Here is a 24,723-nt window from a genome sequence, read left to right as displayed (position 1 = left end):
ATCCCGGCTACTCAGGAGGCTGAGGCAGGAGAGTCACTTGAACCCGGGAGGCGGAAGTTGCAGTGAGCCGAGATCGCGCCATTGCACTCCAGCCTGGGTGACAGAGCGAGACTCCACTGAAGAAAAAAGATGATTGTTGGGCATAAACAGGGAGCCCGTGGGCGAGAAGTACTTCTGAACGCGCACTGCAATGAGAGCGGGAAATCGCGGTATCTTCTCTCGACTCAGTCACACATACGCATGCACTTTTTTTTTTTTTTTTTGACGGAGTCTTGCTCTGTTGCTCAGCCCAGGCTGGAGTGCAATGGCACCATCTTGGCTCACTGCAACCTCTGCTTCCCCGGTTCAAGCGATTTTCCTGCCTCAGCCTCCTGAGTGGCTGGGACTACAGGCGCCCGCCACCACACCTGGCTAATTTTTTGTATTTTTAGTAGAGACGGGGTTTCACCATGTTGGTCAGGCTGGTCTCAAACTCCTGACCTCAGGTGATCCGCCCGCCTCGGCCTCCCAAAGTGCTGGGATTACAGGTGTGAGCCTCCGTGCCCGGCGACATGTGGACTATTAAACCCCACTCAAGTGCGCAGGTTTAAAGGTTATGTCTTATTTCTTGTTTGCTTCTTTGCTGTAGACCCTAACATTAAACAGCTGTCTCCACTCCCTGATGCCAGAATACACTGGCAGCTGGAGGGCTGCCCCAAAGGCGGTTGCCTGGGGACTCACCCGCAAGGTTTTCAATCCCTGGTCTTTGCTGGTCAGACATGTTTGAGGCCTGGGGCTCAAGCACAGAGGGGATGCGTGGGAGACAGTTCACCTCACTTAGAGATGCCTTCCAGCTGTGAGCTCCACTAGGTCAAGCAGCAGCCGCCGCCGTCAGTCTTACCTTGTCCCTCAGGCCAGTGGCACCTGCGAGGGCTACTATTGTCAGCAGCACGTCCATGAGCTGCAGGCTGGCCGCGCCACAGTCCTCACGACACACAGACACCAGGGCCTGCACACAGAGCAGCAGGCGCTCCAGGTAGAGGTCCTGGAAGAGACCGGCGGCACCGTCAGAGCTTGGTACAATTCGGTCGTGTCCCCACCTGAATCCCATCTTGAACTGTAGCTCCCATAATCCCCACGTGGCCGGGGAGGGACCCTGTGGGAGGGAACTGAATCCTGGGGGTGGGTCTTTCCCGTGCTGTTCTCATGATAGTAAGCCTCACGAGATCTGATGTTTGTATAAAGGGCAGTTCCCCTGCACACTCTCTCTCGCCTGCCGTGACTTTGCTCCTCCTTTGCCTTCCGCCATGATTGTGAGGCCTCCACAGCCATGTGGAACTTTGAGTCCATTAAGCCTCTTTTTCTTTATAGATTACCCAGTCTCTGGTAGGTTTTTATTAGGACACGAGAATGGACCAATACAGGACTCCAGCTCCGGCCCCATGAGAATGGACTAATACAGGGCTGCAGCTCCAGCCCCAGTGCCAGGGCTGACACAGCCCGCCCGGGGCTCCTAGTCTACGGCTCACGAGGGGCAGCGGGCATATGGGAGAGCCCTTGCAGGGAGAGCCCCCAGGCGCTGGATGTAGGGTGCCAGCACGTCAACCATAAAAGGGCGTGCTTGTTGATGGGGAAACTGAACACAGACTGGGAGCTCAGGAATCTGTGCTTATTTTGTGAAATGTGAACAGGCACTTGAGCTATGTGGTCGAGAAGCTGCATTAGTGACGCACACCACGGTACCTGTGAGGGAAACGACGGCGCATTGCATTATCTGCTTTACAACACGCTCAAGTTCTCAGCACCCTCCAAAGTTAAAAAGAAAAGTGGCCCCAGGCAGGCAGAACATGAATGCAAAGGGCTGGTCAGCAATGAAGCTGGCAGACCTTCGCTCTGCTGTTGGATATTTCTATAACACCAAGTTTTAAGAAAGACAAATAAAATTCTATGGTTTAAAGTGTTTCCTGATTGATGGGGAGGTGTAGTCTCAGCTCTGCACCTAAGGCTGCGCTGGCTGAATGGCTTCCCCTCCTGGCTCCAGCCTCATCCACTGTGAATCAGCCAGGCTCTGAAGCCCGCAACACAGCAGGCGTGTGCTGGACCCAGGAATTCCTAAGGCTTTGCGTATGCTTATTTTTTTCTAAATAAATTTTAACTTATCTTTTAGAGACAGGGTCTTGTTCTGTCACCCAGGCTCGAGTGCAGTGGTGCAATTGCGGCTAACTGCAGTCTCAAACTCCTAGCCTTAAGTGATCCTCCTGCCGTGGCCTCCCAAAATGCTGGGATTATAGATAAGAACCACCACGCCTGGCCTGTATTTACTTTTTATAACGTCCCTCTAATGTCTATTTTATGTATGTTTCATAAAGTACAGAGTGAGTTAGGACAGTGGCCATATAATTTAAACACGTGATTTATCAACAGTGTACATATATTTAAACACGTGATTTATCAACAGTGTACATATATTTAAACACGTGATTTATCAACAGTGTACATATATTGGAGGCCTATGCTTAAAAACTGTTTTTACTAATGGGGGTGCGAGTTCAAAAAAGTTTGGTAATTATTTGGCTAGACAATGGGTTGGTTCTAAATTTCCTAATCAGTTCTAAAACTCTAAGCCTCATGGGATCCCCACTGATGTAAATCATGAAAGACTAAACAAAACACTCCCACTACTACAGCAGCGTTCTGTCCTTGCACCCCGGCCCCGCCCTGACCCACAGAAGACACAGAGCTGCATGGCCCCGTCTACCTCGGAGCTGGTGGAGCCGCGTGGCCCTGTCTACCTCGGAGCTGGCGGAGCCACGTGGCCCCGTCTACCTCGGAGCTGGCGGAGCTGTGTAGCCCCGTCTACCTTGGAGCTGGAGGAGCCGTGTAGCCCCGTCTACCTTGGAGCTGGAGGAGCCGTGTGGCCCCGTCTACCTTGGAGCTGGTGGAGCCGCGTGGCCCCGTCTACCTTGGAGCTGGTGGAGCCGCGTGGCCCCGTCTACCTCGGAGCTGGCGGAGCCACGTGGCCCCGTCTACCTCGGAGCTGGCGGAGCTGTGTAGCCCCGTCTACCTTGGAGCTGGAGGAGCCGTGTGGCCCCGTCTACCTTGGAGCTGGAGGAGCCGTGTGGCCCCGTCTACCTCGGAGCTGGTGGAGCCGTGTGGCCCCGTCTACCTCGGAGCTGGAGGAGCCGTGTGGCCCCGTCTACCTCGGAGCTGGAGGAGCCGTGTGGCCCCGTCTACCTCGGAGCTGGTGGAGCCGTGTGGCCCCGTCTACCTTGGAGCTGGAGGAGCCGTGTGGCCCCGTCTACCTTGGAGCTGGAGGAGCCGTGTGGCCCTGTCTACCTTGGAGCTGGAGGAGCCGTGTGGCCCCGTCTACCTCGGAGCTGGTGGAGCTGTGTAGCCCCGTCTACCTTGGAGCTGGAGGAGCTGTGTGGCCCTGTCTACCTTGGAGCTGGAGGAGCCGTGTGGCCCCGTCTACCTCACAGCTGGTGGAGCCGCGTGGCCCTGTCTACCTTGGAGCTGGAGGAGCCGTGTAGCCCTGTCTACCTTGGAGCTGGAGGAGCCGTGTGGCCCCATCTACCTCACAGCTGGTGGAGCCGCGTGGCCCTGTCTGTCTTGGAGCTGGAGGAGCTGTGTGGCCCTGTCTACCTTGGAGCTGGAGGAGCCGTGTGGCCCCGTCTACCTCACAGCTGGTGGAGCCGCATGGCCCTGTCTGTCTTGGAGCTGGTGGAGCTGTGTGGCCCTGTCATGGCCCCAACTCCCACAGAAGCCACAGATTTGTTTTTATTCCATTCCTGATTTTTCCCACAGCCCAATTTCTCTAAGGCCTGTACTAACTGGCTGACTTCTGAGGACACTATCTGGCTAGTTTCTAGAATGACCTGTCATGTACATTTTAGGAGCTATCATCTCTTTGGTTAAAATCAAAAGGCAGGCGCGTTTAGAAGACACAGCCCCTCCTGGCTGACCACACCCCCAAGCACAGGAACAAACGGGGAATCAGGCATCCTTTGCAGCCAGCGCCACCCTCCTGCCTCGAACGCGGCACCGTCTCTGAGGAAGTGACAAGACTTCATATTTATAGATTTCTCTATATTTGACCAGACAATTTTCAGTGTCTGCCTACATACAACGCACACACACAGAATGAAAAAGAAAAAAGATACAGCAGGAAATAATTCTCAGTATTTTTTGAAATACTGAATATTTCAAACACTGTTTTCTAAAACAATGTTATCTAAGATTGCAAAAGTTTTTAATTCAGAAAAGCACAAGAGATTCCTATTTCAACAACGGCAATGGCATCCCAGAACTGCTGGTTTCCCTGCGTGAGAAGCGAATCGGTGAGTTACCCATTTCCTCACTCTAGGCACCTGTCCTAAACTCCTTCCCAGGAGACTCCAGTTCCCATCCGTCGAGCTCCAGGGGCCCTACTGGGCCCGAGACACCTGGAAGTACCTACTGCTAAAGCCAGATTTCCTGTGAACCCCAGGGCAGGGAGTGAAGCCAGGCTCAGTTTAGAATACATTTTCACAGACTTCTCTGTTTAAACACGGGCTTTGAAAACAATTTCGGTTTGTTCTTGAAAGACATTTTCAACCTGTTCTCATAGCTACTGGAGAATAGCTGTGGGAAACATAATCGACTTCCCAAATGACATGACACAAAGCCTGGCCGGCCGCGGGAAGAGCACAGAGCCGCGGGCCTGATTCTGAGACCTGAGTACGTTCAGCCTTTCTTGCCAAAAATTTCAGTCTGTTAAGGAGTAAAATGGGGCCAGGTGCGGTAGCTCACACCTGTAATCCCAGCACTTTGGGAGGCCGAGGTGGGCTGATCACTTGAAGTCAGGAGTTCAAGACCAGCCTGGCCAACATGGAGAAACCCCATCTCTACTAAAAACACAAAAATTAGCCGGGCGTGGTGGCGCGTGCCTGTAATCCCAGCTACTTGTGAGGCTGAGGCAGGAAAATCGCTTGAACGCCGGAGGCGGAGGCTGCAGTGAGCCGAGATTGCGCCACTGCATTCCAGCCTGGGTGACAGAGCAAGACTCTGTCCCAAAAAGTAAATAAATTAAAAGAAATAAATAAAAATTACCCAGGTGTGGTGGTGCACACCTGTAGTCCCAGTGACTCAGGAGGCTGAGGTGGGAGGATCAACCTAAAACAAAAAAATAAAAACAAGAAAGGAGTGAAATGTACGTCTTGGGTTTTCACTGTGACTGGCTCCTTGGCCAAAGGGCCAACACACGTTCGCAGCCTGGAAGGTTGATGCTGGCTTCCCAGGGGTCCTGTGTGACTGGACTTTGTCAGAAAGACGTCTCTGTTTGAAAGATCGTGATTAAATTTTTCCTCGATAAAACTGGAAGGTGGGGAGCCAAACGCACAACTGTGGGATAACACAATTCTGTTTTCCTGTAACCAACATGGAGATGTGAAAACTATACTTTCTTTGCTATAAAGTTTGTGAGATAAGGATTTAGGCACCTGTGCACATTTTCAAGTTATGCCCTTCTAGGGAAAAATGCTTCTGGCTTGCAAATCTATATACAGAAATCAAAGCCATCCTCATAACCCCTTGTGAGTAAAGGAAAGCGCAGAACTGACACAGATTTGACGACGTGTTAAAAATGTGTTTTGAGAAAAGCTGGAATGCGGCTGAAATGCCATGAACACACGGCCTGGCCCCTACCCCACTCCCTTCTTGACCCCAGCTCCGTTTCCTTCCCTCTGTGTATTCCGGGAACTGCTTACAGGTTTCTTAAAACAGTTTACAAAAATGACTGTCAACAGCCCCACCTCTCGTTCTGAGGACGGAGAGGGAGCCTGACACAGGACGGGCCGGGCTGAGAGCAGAGCCCCACTTCTCCTTCCGAGGACGGAGAGGGAGCCTGACACAGGACGGGCCGGGCTGAGAGCAGAGCCCCACTTCTCCTTCCGAGGACGGAGAGGGAGCCTGACACAGGACGGGCCGGGCTGAGAGCAGAGCCCCACTTCTCCTTCCGAGGACGGAGAGGGAGCCTGACACAGGACGGGCCGGGCTGAGAGCAGAGCCCCACTTCTCCTTCCGAGGACGGAGAGGGAGCCTGACACAGGACGGGCCGGGCTGAGAGCAGAGCCCCACTTCTCCTTCCGAGGACGGAGAGGGAGCCTGACACAGGACGGGCCGGGCTGAGAGCAGAGCCCCACTTCTCCTTCCGAGGACGGAGAGGGAGCCTGACACAGGACGGGCCGGGCTGAGAGCAGAGCCCCACTTCTCCTTCTGAGGACGGAGAGGGAGCCTGACACAGGACGGGCCGGGCTGAGAGCAGAGCCCCACTTCTCCTTCTGAGGACGGAGAGGGAGCCTGACACAGGACGGGCCGGGCTGAGAGCACAGCCCCACTTCTCCTTCTGAGGACGGAGAGGGAGCCTGACACAGGACGGGCCGGGTTGAGAGGCTGAGAGCACAGTGGCAAAAGTCTCCGCGCCCCAGGCCAGCTTTAGGGCCACAGAAGCCGCCAGAAACGATCGAGCCGGAGCAAGTGCCGGCCTCCAGGGGTGAGCTGAGGCCCGCCCTGCATGGGACGGCCGCCTGGTGGGGGCAGCCCTGTGTCCTAGAAAGATCTGGGGTGCTGAGTACAACACACACACTGACAGGGACCACTCACCTCCAAACGAAAGCAAAGCCATCACCTCTTCCACGGAATACAACTATGGATTATTCCAAACAATTAAGCCCAACTGCCCAGGCTGTTCCAGCTTCCGAGCTCAATGATTTGCTGCTTAGTTTCAAATTAAACAAATGTCTCTGGCAAATCCTCAGCTGGGCTGTGTGAAGCACAGATCGGAACGCCAGGCAGGTATGATGGGGAACAGGCTGCCAGTGCCCCCTGAGGACGTGCGATCTGTGCAGGTACTGTGGGGACTGGGTGGGATGGCGAACGTGCGACCACGCTCCTCAGGGGTGGGACGACGTGGACCCTGCATCTACCCCCAGGAGCATGGGCCGGAGGGTGCCGGCCATCGACGCCTCCTGAGTCATCGAACACGTGAACTGTGGTCAGTGTGGCCAAGAAAGGGGCAGCAACGAATGTAAACGTGAGCAACCGCCTGCAGCTGGGGCTGGGGCTGGGGCTGGGGCTGGAGCTCTGCACAGCGCAGGACGAGGCCCCGGAACAAGGGTTATCAGCGAGGGCACCCCGGCTACCGCAGGTGTTTCCGATGGCTCGGCCTGGTGGCACGGGGCGGACCCACAGACACGTCATTACGATGGCTGACGGCCGGGCAGAGGAGGCTCCTCTTCTCCACTCCCCCCTCTCCCAAGTGCTCTTACGTTTTCAGATGCCTGGCAGATGTGGGCCTGTGCCAGCTCCGTGGCGATGGCTGCCAGGTGGGGCTGGAGGGCTTCTCGGGGGCAACCCTGCATGGCGGAGGCCAGCACCAGGAGGCTGGAGGCGGAGGGTGTCTTCTTCAGCGTCGATAAGATCAGCTTCAAAAACACCTCAGGGCTGACAAACGTCCCGACGAGCTCTGCGGATCTGGTACACTGCGAGAAACAAACATGAGAAAACTCAGAGCCAAACCCGAGGGTCTCAGCCGGGCTCCTGCCCTCGGCGCCGTGGCCTCCCAGACACAGCCATGCACACAGAGCCCCGCGTTAGGCCGAGTGAGTCCTTGGCACATGCTCAGAGCCCTCAGGAAAGGTACAAGAGTCCGGGTGTGGTCTCAGAACGTCCCTGAGGCCAGCGAGCCGGACACGCCTCCCAGGCAGTGAAGTCTGGCCCAAAGGATGCTGCGTCCCAGCTGCGGGGTTCACCGCACACCCCTCATCGGACGCCAGTGACCCAACCTGCCCATCACTAAGCTGATCAACACACACCAGCCCCTCTGCACCGTGGGATTCCACAGTGGATCACACACACACCAGCCCCTCTGCACCGTGGGATTCCACAGTGGATCACACACACACCAGCCCCTCTGCACCGTGGAAGCCCACAGTGGATCACACGCTCACCAGCCCCTCTGCACCGTGGAAGCCCACAGTGGATCACACGCACACCAGCCCCTCATCACTGTGGGATTCCACAGTGGATCACACACACGTCTCTCGTCCTCTCAGCCTCGCCCCTGTGTCTCTTGCTCTCCCGTAGGTTCCACAGAGGACTCCAGACAATTTTAAATTCGTGGTAGTTTTTGAAAAGTAGAAACATGACATGTAAATAATATGGAACCTGGAACGTTTACTTTAAATCAGTCACAGTGATTTAGATTTTTTTGTTTTATCTGAGACAGTGTCTCATTCCGTCGCCCAGGCTGGAGAGTAGTGGTGCAATCATAGCTCACTGCAGCCTCGAACTCCCGGGCTCAAGCGATCCTCCCACCTCAGCCTCCCAGGAGCTGGAACCACAGGTGCACGCCACTACGCCGGGCTAGTCACAGTGACCTGGACCACTAGAAGTAAAAGCTGCTGGCAAAGCTTCCTTGCAATGGAATTTAAGGTTCAAGATGAGGATATTTTGAACTGAAACCTCAAGTCAAAGCTTTAGTTGTTCTCCTGAGCACTAGGAAGCATCCTTGTGGGGTGGGTGTGAAGCCCTCATGGTGGTGACTGTCAGCACAGGGCATGGCCCGGCCTAGTGAGGAGGAGTGGCCTGAGCGCAGCCCACGGTGGTGACTGTCAGCGTAGAGCATGGCCCGGCCTAGTAAGGAGGAGTGGCCTGAGCATGGCCCACAGTGGTGACTGTCAGCACAGAGCATGGCCCACGGTGGTGACTGTCAGCGCAGGGTGTGGCCTGGCCTAGTGAGGAGGAGCGGCCTGAGCATGGGACTCCCTCGTGCATACCCACTGGTGCCGAGGCGATAACCACCAGCCGAGTGCGGACAGGCAGTGAGAAAGAGGACGGCACCAGGGACGCCACTCGCAGGACACCCGAAGCTGTGCCATCATCCCCCACCTGGGTGTCCCCCACAGCCCCTGCAAAGCCTGGAAGGGCCCTCGGGACAGCCCAGATGTCAATGCTGAACTCTGGGCATCTTGGTCCTGTGTCAGCAGCCCGGGCCCTGTCTGGCGCATGGCACGTTTACACAACACGTTTACACAACACGCACCCGGCACTGCATCCCCGAGTGTGCTTGAAAATGAGCATGAAGGTTCACCCTCAACACGCTGTTACCTACAGGTACAGAAAGCAGACCAGTGGTTCCCAGGGGCTGGGCGTGGGGAGGGCCTGCGGCCTGGGGGTGAGGGGAACGCTGTCTTGGCTGCAGTACAGCCTCGGGCCCTGCACACCACAGAGGCGGGATCTTAAGCTCGAGTTAGAGCTCCACGACCACGACTGGAATGCGGCCACTTACACTGTGGACCACGGCTGCCTCCTCATCGGTGCAGGCCTGGAACAGGGTCCGGAGGACGACCTCCAGGTGCTGCGTGGCGTGGTCCTCGGCGTGCAGCAGCAGCACTGGCAGCAGCTGTGCCGACTTCACTCGGGTCCCCACCACCCAGTCGGTGATGTCGTGGCACAGGGCGGGGAGGATCTTGGAGAGGTTCCTGAAGACGAGCTCCCGGCAGCCCAGCACAGGGCGACGCTCTGGAACGAAAAAGAGAAAGAAGAATGAGAAATTCACAAGCAAAACCTCAACAACTCAAGTTACCGCACGTCGCATTTAAGGGACACCTGTGAGTTTCAACCTCAACATTTCAAAACAAGACTTAGGGTGGACACAAAGCTGCCAAACGCCCCTTTTGTTGAGAATATTCACACAGGTGGTGCACGGCTGCAGTCCTAGCACTGTGGAGGCCAAGGCAGGTGGATCACTAGAGCCCAGGAATTCAAGACCAGCCTGGGCAACATGGCAGAGACCCCACCTCTATAAAAAACAGGAAGATTAGCTAGGTGCTGTGGTGCATGCCTGTGGTCCCAGTCCCAGCCACTCAGGAGGCTGAGGTGGCAGGATTGTGCCACAGCACTCCAGGCTGGGTGACAGAGCGAGACCCTGTCTCAAAAAACAAACACTTAGAGCCACAGAGATGCAAGCAACACACTTGCACTTGCCACACGTGCTGACGTGTATGATCAGAGACACGCCTGCGAAGCCGTCCCCATATGATCAGAGAGACACGCATGCGAAGCCGTCCCCATGTGATCAAAGAGACACGCATGTGAAGCCGTCCCCATGTGATCAGAGAGACACGCCTGCGAAGCCGTCCCCATATGATCAGAGAGACACGCCTGCGAAGCCGTCCCCATATGATCAGACAGACACGCCTGCGAAGCCATCGCCATATGATCAGAGACACGCCTGTGAAGCCGTCCCCATATGATCAGAGAGACACGCCTGCGAAGCCGTCCCCATGTGATCAGAGAGACACGCATGTGAAGCCGTCCCCATATGATCAGAGACACGCCTGCGAAGCCGTCCCCATGTGATCAGAGAGACACGCGTGTGAAGCCGTCCCCATGTGATCAGAGAGACACGTCTGCGAAGCCGTCCCCATGTGATCAGAGAGACACGCATGTGAAGCCGTCCCCATGTGATCAGAGAGACACGCATGCGAAGCCGTCCCCATGTGATCAGAGAGACACGCCTGCGAAGCCGTCCCCATGTGATCAGAGAGACACGCATGCGAAGCCGTCCCCATATGATCAGAGAGACACGCCTGCGAAGCCGTCCCCATGTGATCAGAGACACGCCTGCGAAGCCGTCCCCATGTGATCAGAGAGACACGCATGCGAAGCCGTCCCCATGTGATCAGAGACACGCCTGCGAAGCCGTCCCCATATGATCAGAGAGACACGCATGCGAAGCCGTCCCCATATGATCAGAGAGACACGCCTGCGAAGCCGTCCCCATATGATCAGACAGACACGCCTGCGAAGCTGTCGGCATGGTGGGGGTGACAGCCGCGTCCTTTGCCGGGCTTCCTCTGCTCCTCTGCAGTGTGGCCCCCACGGCAGCCCGGCACCCCTGGATCTGCTTTCTGTCCCGTGACCGGGCTGCACTTTCTGGAGCTTGACACAAGTGGAAACCTGTCGTTCACTCTCCTCCCTTCTCCGCTTCTTTCACTCCGCTTGGTTTTCTGAGGTCCGCCTGTGCCCGCTCCTTTCTGAAGCTGAGAAGCGGCCTGTTCTGGGGAGATGCCAGTTTAGTGCCTGCTCCTCTGCGGAGAAGCATTCAAATGGTGTCCAGGGCAAGTCTGTGTGGCCTGTGCTTTCACTGTGCCGGGACAAATACCAGCTGTGGAAGGGCTGGGCCACAGGGAAGGTGCACGTTTAACTGTTTTAGAAACTGTCCAACCATTTTCCAAAGTGTTTGAGCCAGTCCGTGCTCCTTCCCACTCTCAGCAGCATGTGGTACGCTCAGTCTTGAATTAAAACCAGTCTGAGAGGCACAGTGGCGTTTCCGTGTGCTTTTCCTTTGCATTCCCCAATGACTAACGACGCTGAGCATCTTCTTCATGGGCTTGTTTGCCACCTGTGTTATCTTCCCTGGTGAAGGGTCTTTCCAAATTGTTTTCTGCCCATTTAAAAAACTGAATTGTTTTCCTGCTGAGTTTCAAGAGCTCTTCCTATACTCTGCAAACAAATCCTTACATACATCATCTCCAAACATCTCAGTCTTTGGTTTGTCTTTTCGTTTTTTCAACAGGCCTTTGAAAGAGCAGAAGTGTTCATTCTGAAGTCCAGCACATCGCTTTACCCTGTTACAGAGCGTGCTTTTGAGGACGCACCCAGGGAAGTGTGGCCCGGCCCGCGGCCACGAAGCCTTCGTCCTACCTCTGCGGTCTTTTGAGGACGTATCCCGGGAAGTGTGGCCTGGCCCGCAGTGACAAAGGCTTCATCGTCACTCTGCAGTCTTTTGAGGACGTATCCTGGGAAGCGTGGCCCGGCCCGCAGCCACGAAGCCTTCGTCCTAGCTCTGCGGTCTTTTGAGGACGTATCCCGGGAAGTGTGGCCTGGCCCGCAGCCACGAAGCCTTCGTCCTAGCTCTGCGGTCTTTTGAGGACGTATCCCGGGAAGCGTGGCCCGGCCCGCAGCCATGAAGCCTTCGTCCCAGCTCTGTGGTCTTTTGAGGACGTATCCCGGGAAGCGTGGCCCGTCCCGCGGTCATGAAGCCTTCGTCCTAGCTCTGCGGTTCTGAGCTTTACCTTCAGGTCCCTGACGCATCTGGGGTTAATTTTTTGACTCCAAGTTCACTTTCTGGTGTAGGAGTAATGCTACCATTATAGCATCCTTATTAAAAGATGCCATTAAATGGTCTTTGAGCCTTCATCAAGTCAGTGGTCCACGTGCGGGCGCCTGTTTCTGGACGCTCTCGTTCTGCTCATCGGTGTGAAAGCCAACACCACGCGGCCCCATGACTGTGGTTTTGTGGGTCCCGCACCCAGGCCCTGCTGCCATTCAGCCTCGCTCCTCCCCAGTGTTTCGGCAGCTGTGGGTCCTTTGCACGCCCATGAGAATTTCACAATCAGTTTGTGGATTTCTACAGAAAAGCCTTCAGGGACTTTGATGAAAATATTTTGATCTTAAAAATTCAGGCTGGGCACGGTGGCTCATGCCTGTAATCCCAGCACTTTGCGAGGCCAAGGCAGGCGGGTCACCTGAGGTCAAGAGTTCAAGACCAGCCTGACTAACGTGGTGAAACCCCGTCTCTACTAAAAATAGAAAAAATAAGCCGGTTGTGGTGGCAAGCGCCTGTAATCCCAGCTACTCGGAGGCTGAGGCAGCAGAATCACTTGAACCCAGGAGGTGGGGGTTGCAGTGAGCCAAGATCACGCCACTGCACTCCAGCCTGGGCGACAGAGTGAGACTCCATCTCAAAAAAAAAAAAAAAAAAAAAAAAAATTCAGAACAACTGTAAAGATAGAAATGAAACCATGACATGTCAGGATTTAAAGGGTCTTTTTCTATTTTTAGAGGAAGGGTCTCACTCTGTCACCCAGGCTGGAGTGCAGTGGTACGATCACAGCTCACTGCAGCACTGACCTTCCAGGCTTAAGCAACCCTCCTGCATCGGCCTCTCAAAGTGCTAAGATTACAGGTGTGAGCCACTGCACCCAGCCTACAGGGTATGTTTTAAGAAGAAGAACAGCTTGTACCAGGACACCCCATTTTTAACCTTTTTCTGGTTATTTTTCTGTTTTTATGCTGTATTATGGAATTAGTTCCAAATAATTAAAATTCTGCTGGCTGTTTAAATGATCTTCTCATTATTTTGTAAAAAACAAAAAAGCCAGGGTGCAAACACAACTCTCTTCCTTTGTTTTTTTTTGAAATGGAGTCTCGCTCTGTCACCCAGGCTGGAGTGCAATGGTGCGATCTCAGCTCACTGCAACCTTCGCCTCCCAAGTTCAAGCAATTCTCCATTCTCATGTCTCAGCCTCCTGAGTAGCTGGTACTACAGGTGCATGCCACCACACCTGGCTAAGTTTTGTATTTTTAGTAGAGATGCGGTTTCACCATGTTGGCCAGCCTGGTCTTGAACTCCTGACCTCAGTATTACAGGCATGCACCACCACGCCTGGCTGCACCTTTCTTCCTGATGACGATCCACTCTGGAAAGTTTGTAAAATGAGGGATGCGTGACCAAGAACAGCCAGGGAGGGGTCTGCTGACAGCTGAACCGAGCTTTGTGGGCACCTGGGCTTGTGGCTGTTTCCAAAGAAATACTGGCCGATGCTGGGCAGGGGTACCCAAGGCCTGGACACGGGCCGGGACTGGTTTGAGGCCTGTTAGGAACTGGGCCCCACAGCAGGAGGTGAGCAGATGGTGAAGGAGTGTGACCGCCTGAGCTCCACCTTCTGTCAGATCAGTGGCAGCATAAGATTCTCAGGGGAGGGCAAACCCTCCTGTGAACTGTGCGTGTGAGGGACCTGGGTTACGTGCTCCTTATGAGAATTGAATGTCTCATGATCTGAGGTAGAACAATTTCGACCTGAAACCATCCTGCTTCCTGCCCCACCCATGGAAACATTGTCTTCCACAAAACCAGTCCCTGGTGCCAAAATGGCAGGGGACCACTGGTTCTGGGTACAGTCAGGCATTGCTGAACCGTGGGGGTGTGTTCTGGGAAACACGTCATTGGGTGATTTCGTCGCTGCGTGAATGTCCTACAGTGACGTACACAAGCCTGGATGGCGCAGCCTCATAGGTGCCTGGCTGTGCGATGCCTGGGCTGTGCGATGTAGCCTGTGAGGCTCCCAGGCCATGAACCTGTGCAGCAGGTGACTGCACTCAACACCCACCAACTGCAGCACCAGCACCGACGGCGAGTGTTTGTTTCCAGACACAGAAAAAGGAGAAATACAATGTTACTATCTGAGGGGACCACCCTCCTCCATGTGGTCCTTATGGACTCACAGCACATGGTTCTGAACATGGTTCTGAAGCCTGTTTTTCTATACTTAATATTATAGCAGACAGAAGCTGGGCACCGTGGCTCACACCTATAATCCCAGCACTTTGGGAGGCCGAGGCGGGTGGATCACCTGAGGTCAGGAGTTGGAGACCAGCCTGACCGACATGGTGAAACCTTGTCTCTACTAAAAATACAAAAATTATCTGGGTGCGGTGGCAGGCGCCTGTAATCACAGCTACTTGGGAGGCTGAGGCAGGATAGTAGTTGCTTGAACCTGGGAGGTGGAGGTTGCAGTGAGCTGGGATCGCACCACTGCACTCCAGCCTGGGTGACAGAGCAAGTCTGCCTTAAAAAAAGAAAAAGAAGTTCCTTCTTCTGTAACACCCCCGGCTAACTGAGAGGGGGCCAGTGCTCCACGTGTGGGACCTTGCTGGCTTCAAACGATGCTAACCAGCTTTTCCAGCCCGTTTGCACAACGTAACGTTTCTGACAATTTCCATTCAAGCTTCCATCTTTCCAAACACACGGATGAAACACATAAGCAAAGCAGAATGGGTGCGAGCTCTGAGGCAGAACAGGAGAATGGAGGGGGAAGGCTGTCACATGGCAGCATTCATCCACAGGGAACCCTGCTCACTTCTAAGTCAGGCTTTAAGAAGAGCCAACTCTGTCCTCCTGTGTGAAAAGCTCTGGCCAGCCACTCATCAGCACCAAGAGACGCTTTCCTTTACACTCAGGCATTGCCAAGGAAAACAATCTTAACAGAGGGATAATCTCAAAGCAGAAAGGACTCTGGAGCCGCTGTCACCAAGCCATCTGCTGCTGGCGGCTGGCAGTGCGATTGTCAGATACACACCAGGCGTGAATGTGTGCTTCCGTGTGAGAAGGGCACTCTGTTCAGGGAAGTGGCCGACTTGAGGACGGTAAGTGATGCCCTCCCAACCCTCCCAGCATGAAGCTTGGTTTTTAAGGCGGAGGTTTCAGTGCTGTTAATGGAAACTTACGTTGTGTCTGCAAAGCTAATGACAAATTATATGGTACGAATTATATTTCCACATGGTGTGTACCTTATTTTCTTAGGAAACAGGAAAACTGGACTCTGATGAAACTTCAGATCCAGGCCCATGTGAATTCCTTATTGATAGATCATTACCTCTGAGCACCACCTGTGTTAGCTGTGGTCTGAAAATATTACCAAACTTTGCCTGTTCACCCTCTCGGCAACCCAACCACACCGTTGGACTGTCCGTTCTTGCTGGTAGGACAAGAAACGCAGCCACTCATTGGCTCACTGGGTGCTCACAGAGCCACTGAGCCTGGCTCACCGCCTCTGGGTGCTGGGGATGGCAGCAGACAACTGGCCCCTGGAGCGAGCGGTGAGGTGAGCACAGGGCCTGAGTCCACCGAGGAGAAGGAGCACCTCCACTGCGGTGGGGGCAGGAGGAAGCAGAGCAGGTGGGGTGGGGGGCAGCTGCCAGAGCTCTGAGGAGGGGAGCGGGAGCCGGAGCTGAGGCCCCGCTGTGGAGCCTGAAACAGTCTGATGAGGGACCTGCATCCAGGGCACGGCAGGGGTCCTCAAACTCTGCACTTGGAAACAGAGAACTCGATTTAATGGATAGCAGGTCTGAATAGCCACCAACGAAGATGTATGGGTGCATAGAAGCGCAACACAGCACAGGAAAAGGCCCCAACGTCCTCTCATCAGGGAATCGCAAACTAAAACACCGTAGGCCAGCACTGCACACCAGCTGGACACACTAAAAACAGCAAACCCCACCAACACCATGTGCCAACAATGCACACTAGCCGGACACACTGAAAACAGCAAATCCCACCAACACCATGGGCCACCACCACTGCACACCAGCTGGACACACTGAAAACAGCAAACCCCACCAACACCGTGGGCCACCACTGCACACCAACCAACACACTGAAAACAGCAAACCCCACCAACACCGTGTGCCAACACTGCACACCAACACCGTGTGCCAACACTGCACACCAACACCGTGTGCCAACACTGCACACCAACTGACACACTAAAAACAGCAAACTCCACCCCACACGCTGGCCTGACTGCGGCACCTGGAAATCTCGTCCAGTGCCTGTGGGGATGCGACATGGTGCGAAGGGTGTGGAAAACAGCATGTGGTGAGTTTCTAACAAAGTAAGGACTGTACCTGTGGCCCAGCAGCCCCACGCCTGAGTGTTTATCCAATAAAACACTCTCACAGAAACCAGTCTGCAAGTGTTTACATCAGCTTTACCTGTGATGGCCAAAAACTAGAAAGGACCCAAATACGCCCCTGCTGGTGACCAGATGGTCCATCCACGGGAGGGAACGTGACTCACGTGAAGAAGGAAAGTGCTGCAGACACAGGTGCCACACATGAGCCTCCAACACAGAGAGGAAGGAGCAGACGCCAGAGGCCACGCTCTCACGACCTCATGCACGTGACATCCTGGAAGGGACACACAGGACGCAGCCCACAGCAGCAGCGCCGGGGCTCAAGGGCAGTTCTGGGCGGTGATGCCCACATGTGGGGGACAGAGGCGGTGCTGCTCAAAACTCACAGAGCTGCAGCCCTGAAGGGTGAATGCAGTATGGTCCCGGTGGAAGGGATGTCACAGACCCTGGGCAGGGTGGACGGGGGTGGCAGAATGGTAAGAAGGACGTCACAGACCCTGGGCAAGGTGGGTGGTAGAAAGGGATGACAGAGACCCTGGGCAAGGCGGGTGGGGGGCGGCAGGACGGTAAGGAGGGCATCACAGACCCTGGGCTCGGCAGGTGGGGGAAAGGGACGACACAGACCCTGGGCAAGGAGGGCGGGGGTTGGCAGGACGGTAGGGAGGGCGTCACAGACCCTGGGCAAGGCGGTCGGGGGGCGGCAGGACGGTAAGGAGGGCGTCACAGACCCTGGGCAAGGCGGGCGGGGGAAAGGGATGACACAGACCCTGGGCAAGGCGGGCGGGGGTTGGCAGGACGGTAGGGAGGGCGTCACAGACCCTGGGCAAGGCGGGTGGGGGGCGGCAGGACGGTAAGGAGGGCGTCACAGACCCTGGGCAAGGCGGGCGGGGGTTGGCAGGACGGTAGGGAGGGTGTGACAGACCCTGGGCAAGGCAGGTGGGGGGCGGCAGGACGGTAAAGAGGGCGTCACAGACCCTGGGCAAGGCGGGTGGGGGGCGGCAGGACGGTAAGGAGGGCGTCACAGACCCTGGGCTCGGCAGGTGGGGGAAAGGGACGACACAGACCCTGGGCAAGGCGGGCGGGAGGCAGCAGGACGGTAGGGAGGGCGTGTGCTTGGCAATACAAGGCCAATGCAAAGTTCTGAGGAAGGGACTCAAATAATCTTCTGATCTGACATTTAAAATACTGTAGAAAAAAATCTGAGAAATCGCATTTAAAATTCAAATCTACAGACTGAAGAAAAGTAATTTGAGGAGAAAATGCCAAAAATCTAACACAACGTAGTGCTTATGCCACTGACTCTGACTGTCATTCAATTCTAAATTTACTCCGCTCTACTGGAAACAAAAATTCTGTGCCTAACGACACTCCCTATGCCTCGGCACAGATACACTATAACTGTGTTGCTGCAATTATCAGTCAGGAACATTCCCAAGTCCTTGAACCAATTCTAAATCAGGCAGCCTTGAAAGCCTGTGTTTCCACCACAGGGAGGAAGCCCCTTCCGGGAACCGACTAGCAGGGCCAGACAGTTCGTGGGGGCAGGGCAGGATGGGTACCTACATGTGTACATGTGCACACACGTGTGTACGTGTGAGGATATGCATGTACACACGTGTGCAGATGTGTGCAGATATGTGTGTACGCATGTGTGAGAATATGCACGTATACACGTGCGCACAGGTGTGTGTGCGTGCAGATACGTGTGTACACGTGTGCCAGGATATGCATGTAGACGTGTGCACACAGATGTGCGTGTGTGTGCGGATACGTGTGTACGCGTGTGCGAGGATATGCATGTAGACATGCGCGCGCAGGTGTGCGTGTGTGTGTGCGGATATGTGCGTACGCGTGTGTGAGGATATGCATGTAGATGTGTGTGCGCAGGTGTGCGTGTGTGTGCGGATACGTGTGTACGCGTGTGTGAGGATATGCATGTACACGTGTGTGCGCAGGTGTGTGTGTGTACATGTGCATACACGTGAATATGTGTATGTGTGTTTGCATATGTGTGTGCGCCTCGCTCCGTCTTCTCCCTTACCGCATTCCAAGGATCGTAGATCGTACCTTCCAGAAACAGTCCCCTCGACCCCCCGCCTCCCTCTCCGGTGCACAGCGGGAAGGACGGGCCCCTCCTGGGTCTTGGGGACGGCCGTTCCTGCCCCACTGACACCTGAAGGGTCTTCCACTGGCTTCTCAGTGAGCACGTGGAGAACGATTTGCCACGCAGCTTGGGCTCCGTGTAGCATGAATTAGGCAGACGGGCTGGACCCTCTCTAAGGGGCAGCATTTCCTCATCGGTGAGGAAAGCCCAGCTGAAATCGCCAGGAGCAAACAACCCACAGCTTAGCTTCTAGGTCCGACCAGCGCAGAAGCCCACCCCAGGCGGCTGGAGGGAGAGGCACTGACAGAGAACCACAGCACGTGTGGGATTCCACTCCCATCACTGGTGCAGAGACAGAGTGTGAGTTCAACAGTGAGTTCGTAAGCGGCCTCGTGTCTAAGTTCCACATTTTAAAACAGATTGAGTGGTCCAGACGTGGTGGCTCACCTCTGTAATACCAGCACTTTGGGAGGCTGAGGCGGGCGGATCACCTGAGGTCTGGAGTTCGAGACCACCCTGGCCAACATGGTGAAACCCCGCCTCTATTAAAAATACAAAATTAGCTGGGTGTGGTGGTGCGTGCCTGTAATCCCAGCTACTTGGGAGGCTGAGGCAGGAGAATCGCTTGAACCTGGGGGTTGGAGGTTGCAGTGAGCCGAGACTGAGTCATTGCACTCCAGCCTGGGCAACAAGAGTGAAACTCTGCCTCAAAAAAAAAAAAAAAAAAAAAAGATCGAGCGTTCTCACTGGCTTCACTCCAACAGAACAAACCTTGCTTGCAACTAATTTCTGTGCCTTTTCCAAACACGTGTGCTTTCCCTGTACAGCAACTGTGCAGCGTGGGGTGGGACTGCTAGGTGGAGAATGCCGACTGGGAGGAAAAGCAACTCTGTGATTCGCAGGCTCGGGAGGAGCCACAGCTCTGTAGGTGTGGATTTAACAGGGCACCAAACATCAATACCAGACATGAGAAACTGTTTTTTTTTTTTTTTTAAACAGGGTCTCGCTCTGTCACCCAGGCTGGAGTGCAGGGGTGTGGTCATAGCTCACCACAGCCTCAACTTCCTGGACCCAAGCGATCCTCCCACCTCAGCCTCTGGAGCAGCTGGGATACAGGCGTGCACCACCACGCCCAGCTAATTTGTTTTGTTTTTGTTAAAATATTTGTAGAGTCGGAGTCTTGCTGTGTTGCCCAGGTTGGTCTCCAACTCCTGGGCTCAGGTGATCCTCCCACCCTGGCCCCCCAAGTAGTTGGGATACAGGCGTGAGTTACTGTGCCCGGCCAAGAAGCTGCTTTAATGCTGTATTTGACAGACCACATTTCCCTCCAAGACCTGACCCCGGGCTACTTCAGTGCCTGAACTACGCCAGGGAGGTGACATGGGAAGTAAGTTGAGGCTGCAAATCTCTCAGGGCATCTGACTCGGGCTGGGCATGTGATTTGGGCTGGGCATGTGATTTGGGCTGGGCATCTGATTCGGGCTGGGCATCACATTTGGGCTGGGCATCTGATTCGGGCTGGGCATCTAATTTGGGCTGGGCATCTGATTTGGGCTGTGCATCTGAATGATTTGGGCTGGGCATGTGATTCGGGCTGGGCATCTCATTTGGGCTGGGCATGTGATTCGGGCTGTGCATCTCATTTGGGCTGGGCATCTGATTTGGGCTGTGCATCTGAATGATTTGGGCTGGGCATCTGATTTGGGCTGGGCATGTGATTTGGGCTGGGCATGTGATTTGGGCTGGGCATCTTATTTGGGCTGGGCATCTGATTTGAGCTGGGCATCTGATTTGGGCTACACTTCACCTACTTTTTGTCCTCGTCAGTGCGTATCTATTATTCACTTTTAAGAAGATGCCCCGCAGATAGACTCCAGTGATGAAAGCACCTGACCGCGCACAAGTGCAAGACACTCAGCCCAGCGAGAGGAGGGGGGTTTCTAAACAGACGAAGCCCGAGGTGGCCAGCAGCGTGGCAGAGCAAATGTGTTGGGGCCGGACCTGGGAGCCTCCACTCAGACTCAGCCAGACCTGCTGGGCTCTGCGGAGAGACACACATGGGTGCCCGCAACATGGCCAGGGAGCAAATGTGGGAAGGGCGCGGAGGCCACGCAGCAGGGGACCCTGTTCCCTGGTTGGAAATCATGTGGAACCATGAAGACCTCACCTCATCTGTAGCCCTCGTGCTGAGCTCTGTCTTGGTGAAATGATGAGCCCCTCATCCTACTGTTTCCAACGTCCCCCAACCACCAGCAGAGCTGCCCAGGAACCCAGAGTCCAATGCACCTTTGTGTGCACAGCCAAGGGAGGGGGGTGGACGCCGTCTATCAGTGCGCTGGACACTTTCAGAAGCTCATGGCCTTTTTAAAATAAAGCTGGCCAGAGGAGGGGAGAGGTCACTGCGAGGCGCATGGGGGCTCCCCAGATGCTGAGGAGAGACGTGCTCTGCCCAGGATGCAGGGAGGTCCCAGGTGCCCGGGATGCAGGAGTCCCAGCCCAGTGGGGAGACGCCTGCACCTTTCCGACACAGCCGCCTGGGCTCAGAACTGCAAGAGCTGAAGCTTCCTTCAGGCTCAGAAGCCCCTTTCCCACCCAGCAAGGGCACGCCTCCTGGCGCTCCCCTCTGCCGCGGTCACTCACCATGTGGAGGGTAATGGGGTGGGGTGGGAGGGGCAAAGTCCAGCTTGTCCTTCAGGTCCTCCTCATTCTCCTTCTGCCACTGCAGGCCAACATCCTCCCAGAGGCTGGCAGCCAGCTGCCTGCGGCACAAAAGACAGACAACAGCGGCTCAGGGCAGGGCACGCAGGGGAGGGCCCTGCAAGTTCCCAGGGACACCCAGGAGGCCGCGGGGCTGCGCCAGGACACGGGTTGCCCAAAGACCCCATCGCGTGAGAGCGGGAAGCTCCCCAACCCCAGAAAAGGTGGACCAGAAATTCCACTTCATCTTGTGAGCACTCTATTGACAGTACACAATGGGGGCCATCTGATCTCTGTCCATGTACTCAGTCAAACGTTAAAAAGATGGGAATGACGTTTACAAAACTAGAGGCCTTCTGTACGGCACATCCTCTCGGAGCACAGGGACGAAGGGACACCAGCAGGTTTCTGTGACAGATTCTGAGCGAAGAGAAACCACCACTGCTATACATGACCGTTTAGGAAGACAAGTCCCGTGGCCGCCTGCCCACGTACCTGACCTCGGGCACCTCGTCGTTGAGGCTACTGAGCAGCAGAGGGATGAGCTTGTGGAAGAAGGAGTAACGGTCACGCAGATGCAGCAGCCAGCCGCCAACCACGGAGGCCACCGCCCGCCGGACCTGCGCATGAGAGGAAGGGATAAGGATTCATGTAGGCAACGGGGATGCCGGGGTGGACGCCATGGTGCGGCTCTGAGTGCTGCCATATGGACGCTGCCTGAGGCAGAGGCACGGCCAGGTCCTGGGCCACCCACCACCACCTGGATGCCATCCCCAAGGCAGAGGCGTGGGGCCAGGGTCCTGAGCGCCACCAAGCCTGGGTCCCAGCCAGCTCTGCCAGGCCCCCCTGGCTGGGCCGGAGAGGAATGCTGCTGTTCTGCAGGCTCACGCACACGTCCCCCGTGCCCCGGCCTGGTCCTATTGGCGAGAGCAGGCTCCCACCTGCTGCCTGAGCCGTGCCGCGTGTTCAAAGTCTTCTGCATGAAAACCTCCTGGCCAGCTGGACCTGTCTCACCCTGGGTGCTTGGTGAGCTGTGGCTACAGCAAGTGTGGCGCACCGTGGCCATACCTCAAAGGCGTCTGGTCCTAGAGCCCAGGGACTCTGGAGGAAACCAGTAGGGTCCCCGGTTCTGCTGCTGGGTGTCTGAAGAGGGAGCACAAGGGCCTCTGCCTACCTTGCCTATGTGGGCGGAAGAAACCAGCTTAACACACACCAGGTGCCCTAGCCAAGCTCCCAAAGGGCAATGCCTGAGATGGGGACCAGCACCAACACTCCTTAAAGGGAAGTGGGAACGGCCAGGAAAAAGCCGGGTGAGGAAGCGGTGTGGCTGAAGCCAGCCGCAGACTGATCCTGGGAGCTCTGGGGTGTGAACGAGCTACAGAGCTGTCCCCTGTGAAGCCAGGGGTCGACTCCGTGGTGCCATCAGTCCCTGGCTGGGCTGTGGGGAGCAGGAGCCTCATCCCTCCTGACACTTTGGATGAAGCGTCTCTGCCCAGCCATGCACCATTAGCAATAGCGCTCACTGCCAGTCGTAGGTGCAGGGGACCCGAGCGGCAGCTGTGCCCATGGTGTGGTCACTCGCTGGGACTCAGAGGAGGGGCTGCTCCACCCCGGCTCCAACAAGGCCCAGAGCCAAGCAGATGCACCTAGGATCTGCCCCTGCCGGCCTGGGACCTGGGCCCTGGCCTGACTGCTCCAAAGTTCATTCCCACCTGGAAGATGGGAAAGAATGACCGACAGGGCTCATCACTAAGGTCCCATGAGGGGTGGGCAAGTTCACACAAGGAGAGGCCCGTTGTGCCTGACTCCCGCTGCCCGTGCGGTGTGCACAGGCGACTCGCGGCGTGCGAGCAGCAGGGAAGCGTGCAAGGGGACACAGGAACGTGTGGTGCGTTTGCCAGGGTTATTAACTGACACAGGGCCTTACTAGCAATCACAAATACAAGTACCCAGATAACAACTAAGAGAAACCCAAATCAGCTCCACGGCCACTCCACCACCTGGCTAGAGAGTCCCCACAGAACAAGCTGTCGCTGTCGTCTTCACACATGGAGCCGGCGGGTCTCTAGCAGAGACACCCCAGGGTTTAATGCAGTCAACAGGCACCAGTCACGGCCGCACCTGCCACGACGCTAATCCAGGTGAGTGGCAAACTCCAAGCTCAGCCAGTGCCATGTGCTGAGATGCTGGAAAGCCTGTTGTGCAGAGGGCGTGGCTGAGACAAGCCAGACTGCAGCCAGCCCCGAGCCCAAACAGGTGTACAGTGATGGGGCAGAGGGCGTCGCTGAGACAAGCCAGACTGCAGCCAGCCCCGAGCCCAAACAGGTGTACAGTGATGGGGCCCTCTCCGGGAGACGGGCAGGCTTCCAGGGCCACATGGCAAGGCCTGAGCACACTCTGCCCCAGGCCAGCAGCCAGGGAGCAGTCTGAACTCGCTGGGTTTGGCCTCGCTGCTTTCTCCTCCCTGACCTCCTGCATGTGTGCCAGGGTCTCTGTGAGGCCCTGCCCAGGATGGCCACCTGCCCGTCAGAACCCACAGATAAGCTTCTTTTGCAGAAAGGAGCTTCAAACATCTTACCTCATAGCAAGGACGGCTACAGGGCCGGGATTTGGGGCTGCTCCTGAGTCTCACGGACTGCCACCTTTTCTATCAGTCTCTACTTAGTATCATAAGAAACCTGCAAATTCCAATTAGCATGAGACGAATTATCCCTTTTCTTTTAGTTCAAAAACAGCACTGAACACCAAACTGCCATGTAAGAGTTTAAAAAAGCAGGAAGTTTTTCAATTTTTTTTTCTAAAAAGTAAAATAAATGGATTAAAAGCCTTCCCAACACGGATGGGTACAAACAAGCCCAGACTGCAAAGATGACAGTAAATACCTAGCGAGATAGACCAACAGCCACAAGCATCAGGAGCATCCAGGAAAACATGACCTCACCAAGTGAACTAAGTAAGGCAATGGTGACCAATCCCGGGGTGACAGGGATAGGTGACCTTTCAGACAGAAAACTCAAAATAGCTGTTTGAGGAAGCCCAGCAAAATCCAAGATAACATGGAGAAAGAATTCAGAATCCTATCAGAGAAATTAACAAAGACTGAAATAATTAAAAAGCATCAAGCAGAAATTCTGGCATAGAAAAATGCAATTAGCATACTGAAGAATGCATCGGAGCCTCTCAACAGCAGAACTGACTATGTGGAAGAAAGAATTAGTGAGCAGCTTGAAGACGGGCTATTTGAAAATAGCCCAGAGAAGACAAAAGAAAATACACAGAGAAGACAAAAGAAAAAAGAATAGAAAGAATGAAGCACATGTACAGGATCTGGAAAATAGCCTCAAAGGGGCAAATCTAAGAGTTCCTGGCCTTCAAAAGCAGGTAGAGAGAGAGGAATTGGGATAGAAAGTTTACTCAAAGGGATAA

At 55.1% G+C, this 24,723-nt stretch overlaps 1 protein-coding gene across 2 annotated transcripts in view; it reads right to left on the bottom strand.

The window, feature by feature from the left end:
- The window catches only part of DNAAF5 (dynein axonemal assembly factor 5), a 59,881-nt gene that overhangs the window by 23,603 nt on the left and 11,555 nt on the right, over positions 1 to 24,723 (bottom strand). For both annotated transcript variants that reach the window (XM_024241246.2, XM_063725850.1), the window contains exons 3-7: positions 21,793 to 21,917; positions 21,241 to 21,359; positions 9,305 to 9,537; positions 7,284 to 7,496; positions 881 to 1,024 (exon numbers count right to left, since the gene is read on the bottom strand). In XM_024241246.2, the coding sequence (XP_024097014.1) occupies positions 881 to 1,024; positions 7,284 to 7,496; positions 9,305 to 9,537; positions 21,241 to 21,359; positions 21,793 to 21,917 (834 nt within the window). The remainder of the gene's footprint in view (positions 1 to 880; positions 1,025 to 7,283; positions 7,497 to 9,304; positions 9,538 to 21,240; positions 21,360 to 21,792; positions 21,918 to 24,723) is intronic.

This window comes from Pongo abelii, chromosome 6 (genome assembly GCF_028885655.2).
Source record: "Pongo abelii isolate AG06213 chromosome 6, NHGRI_mPonAbe1-v2.0_pri, whole genome shotgun sequence".
Lineage (NCBI taxonomy): Eukaryota > Metazoa > Chordata > Mammalia > Primates > Hominidae > Pongo > Pongo abelii.
The sequence above is the reverse complement of the archived record's forward strand: the minus strand, read 5'-3'. Positions and strand labels throughout refer to the sequence as shown.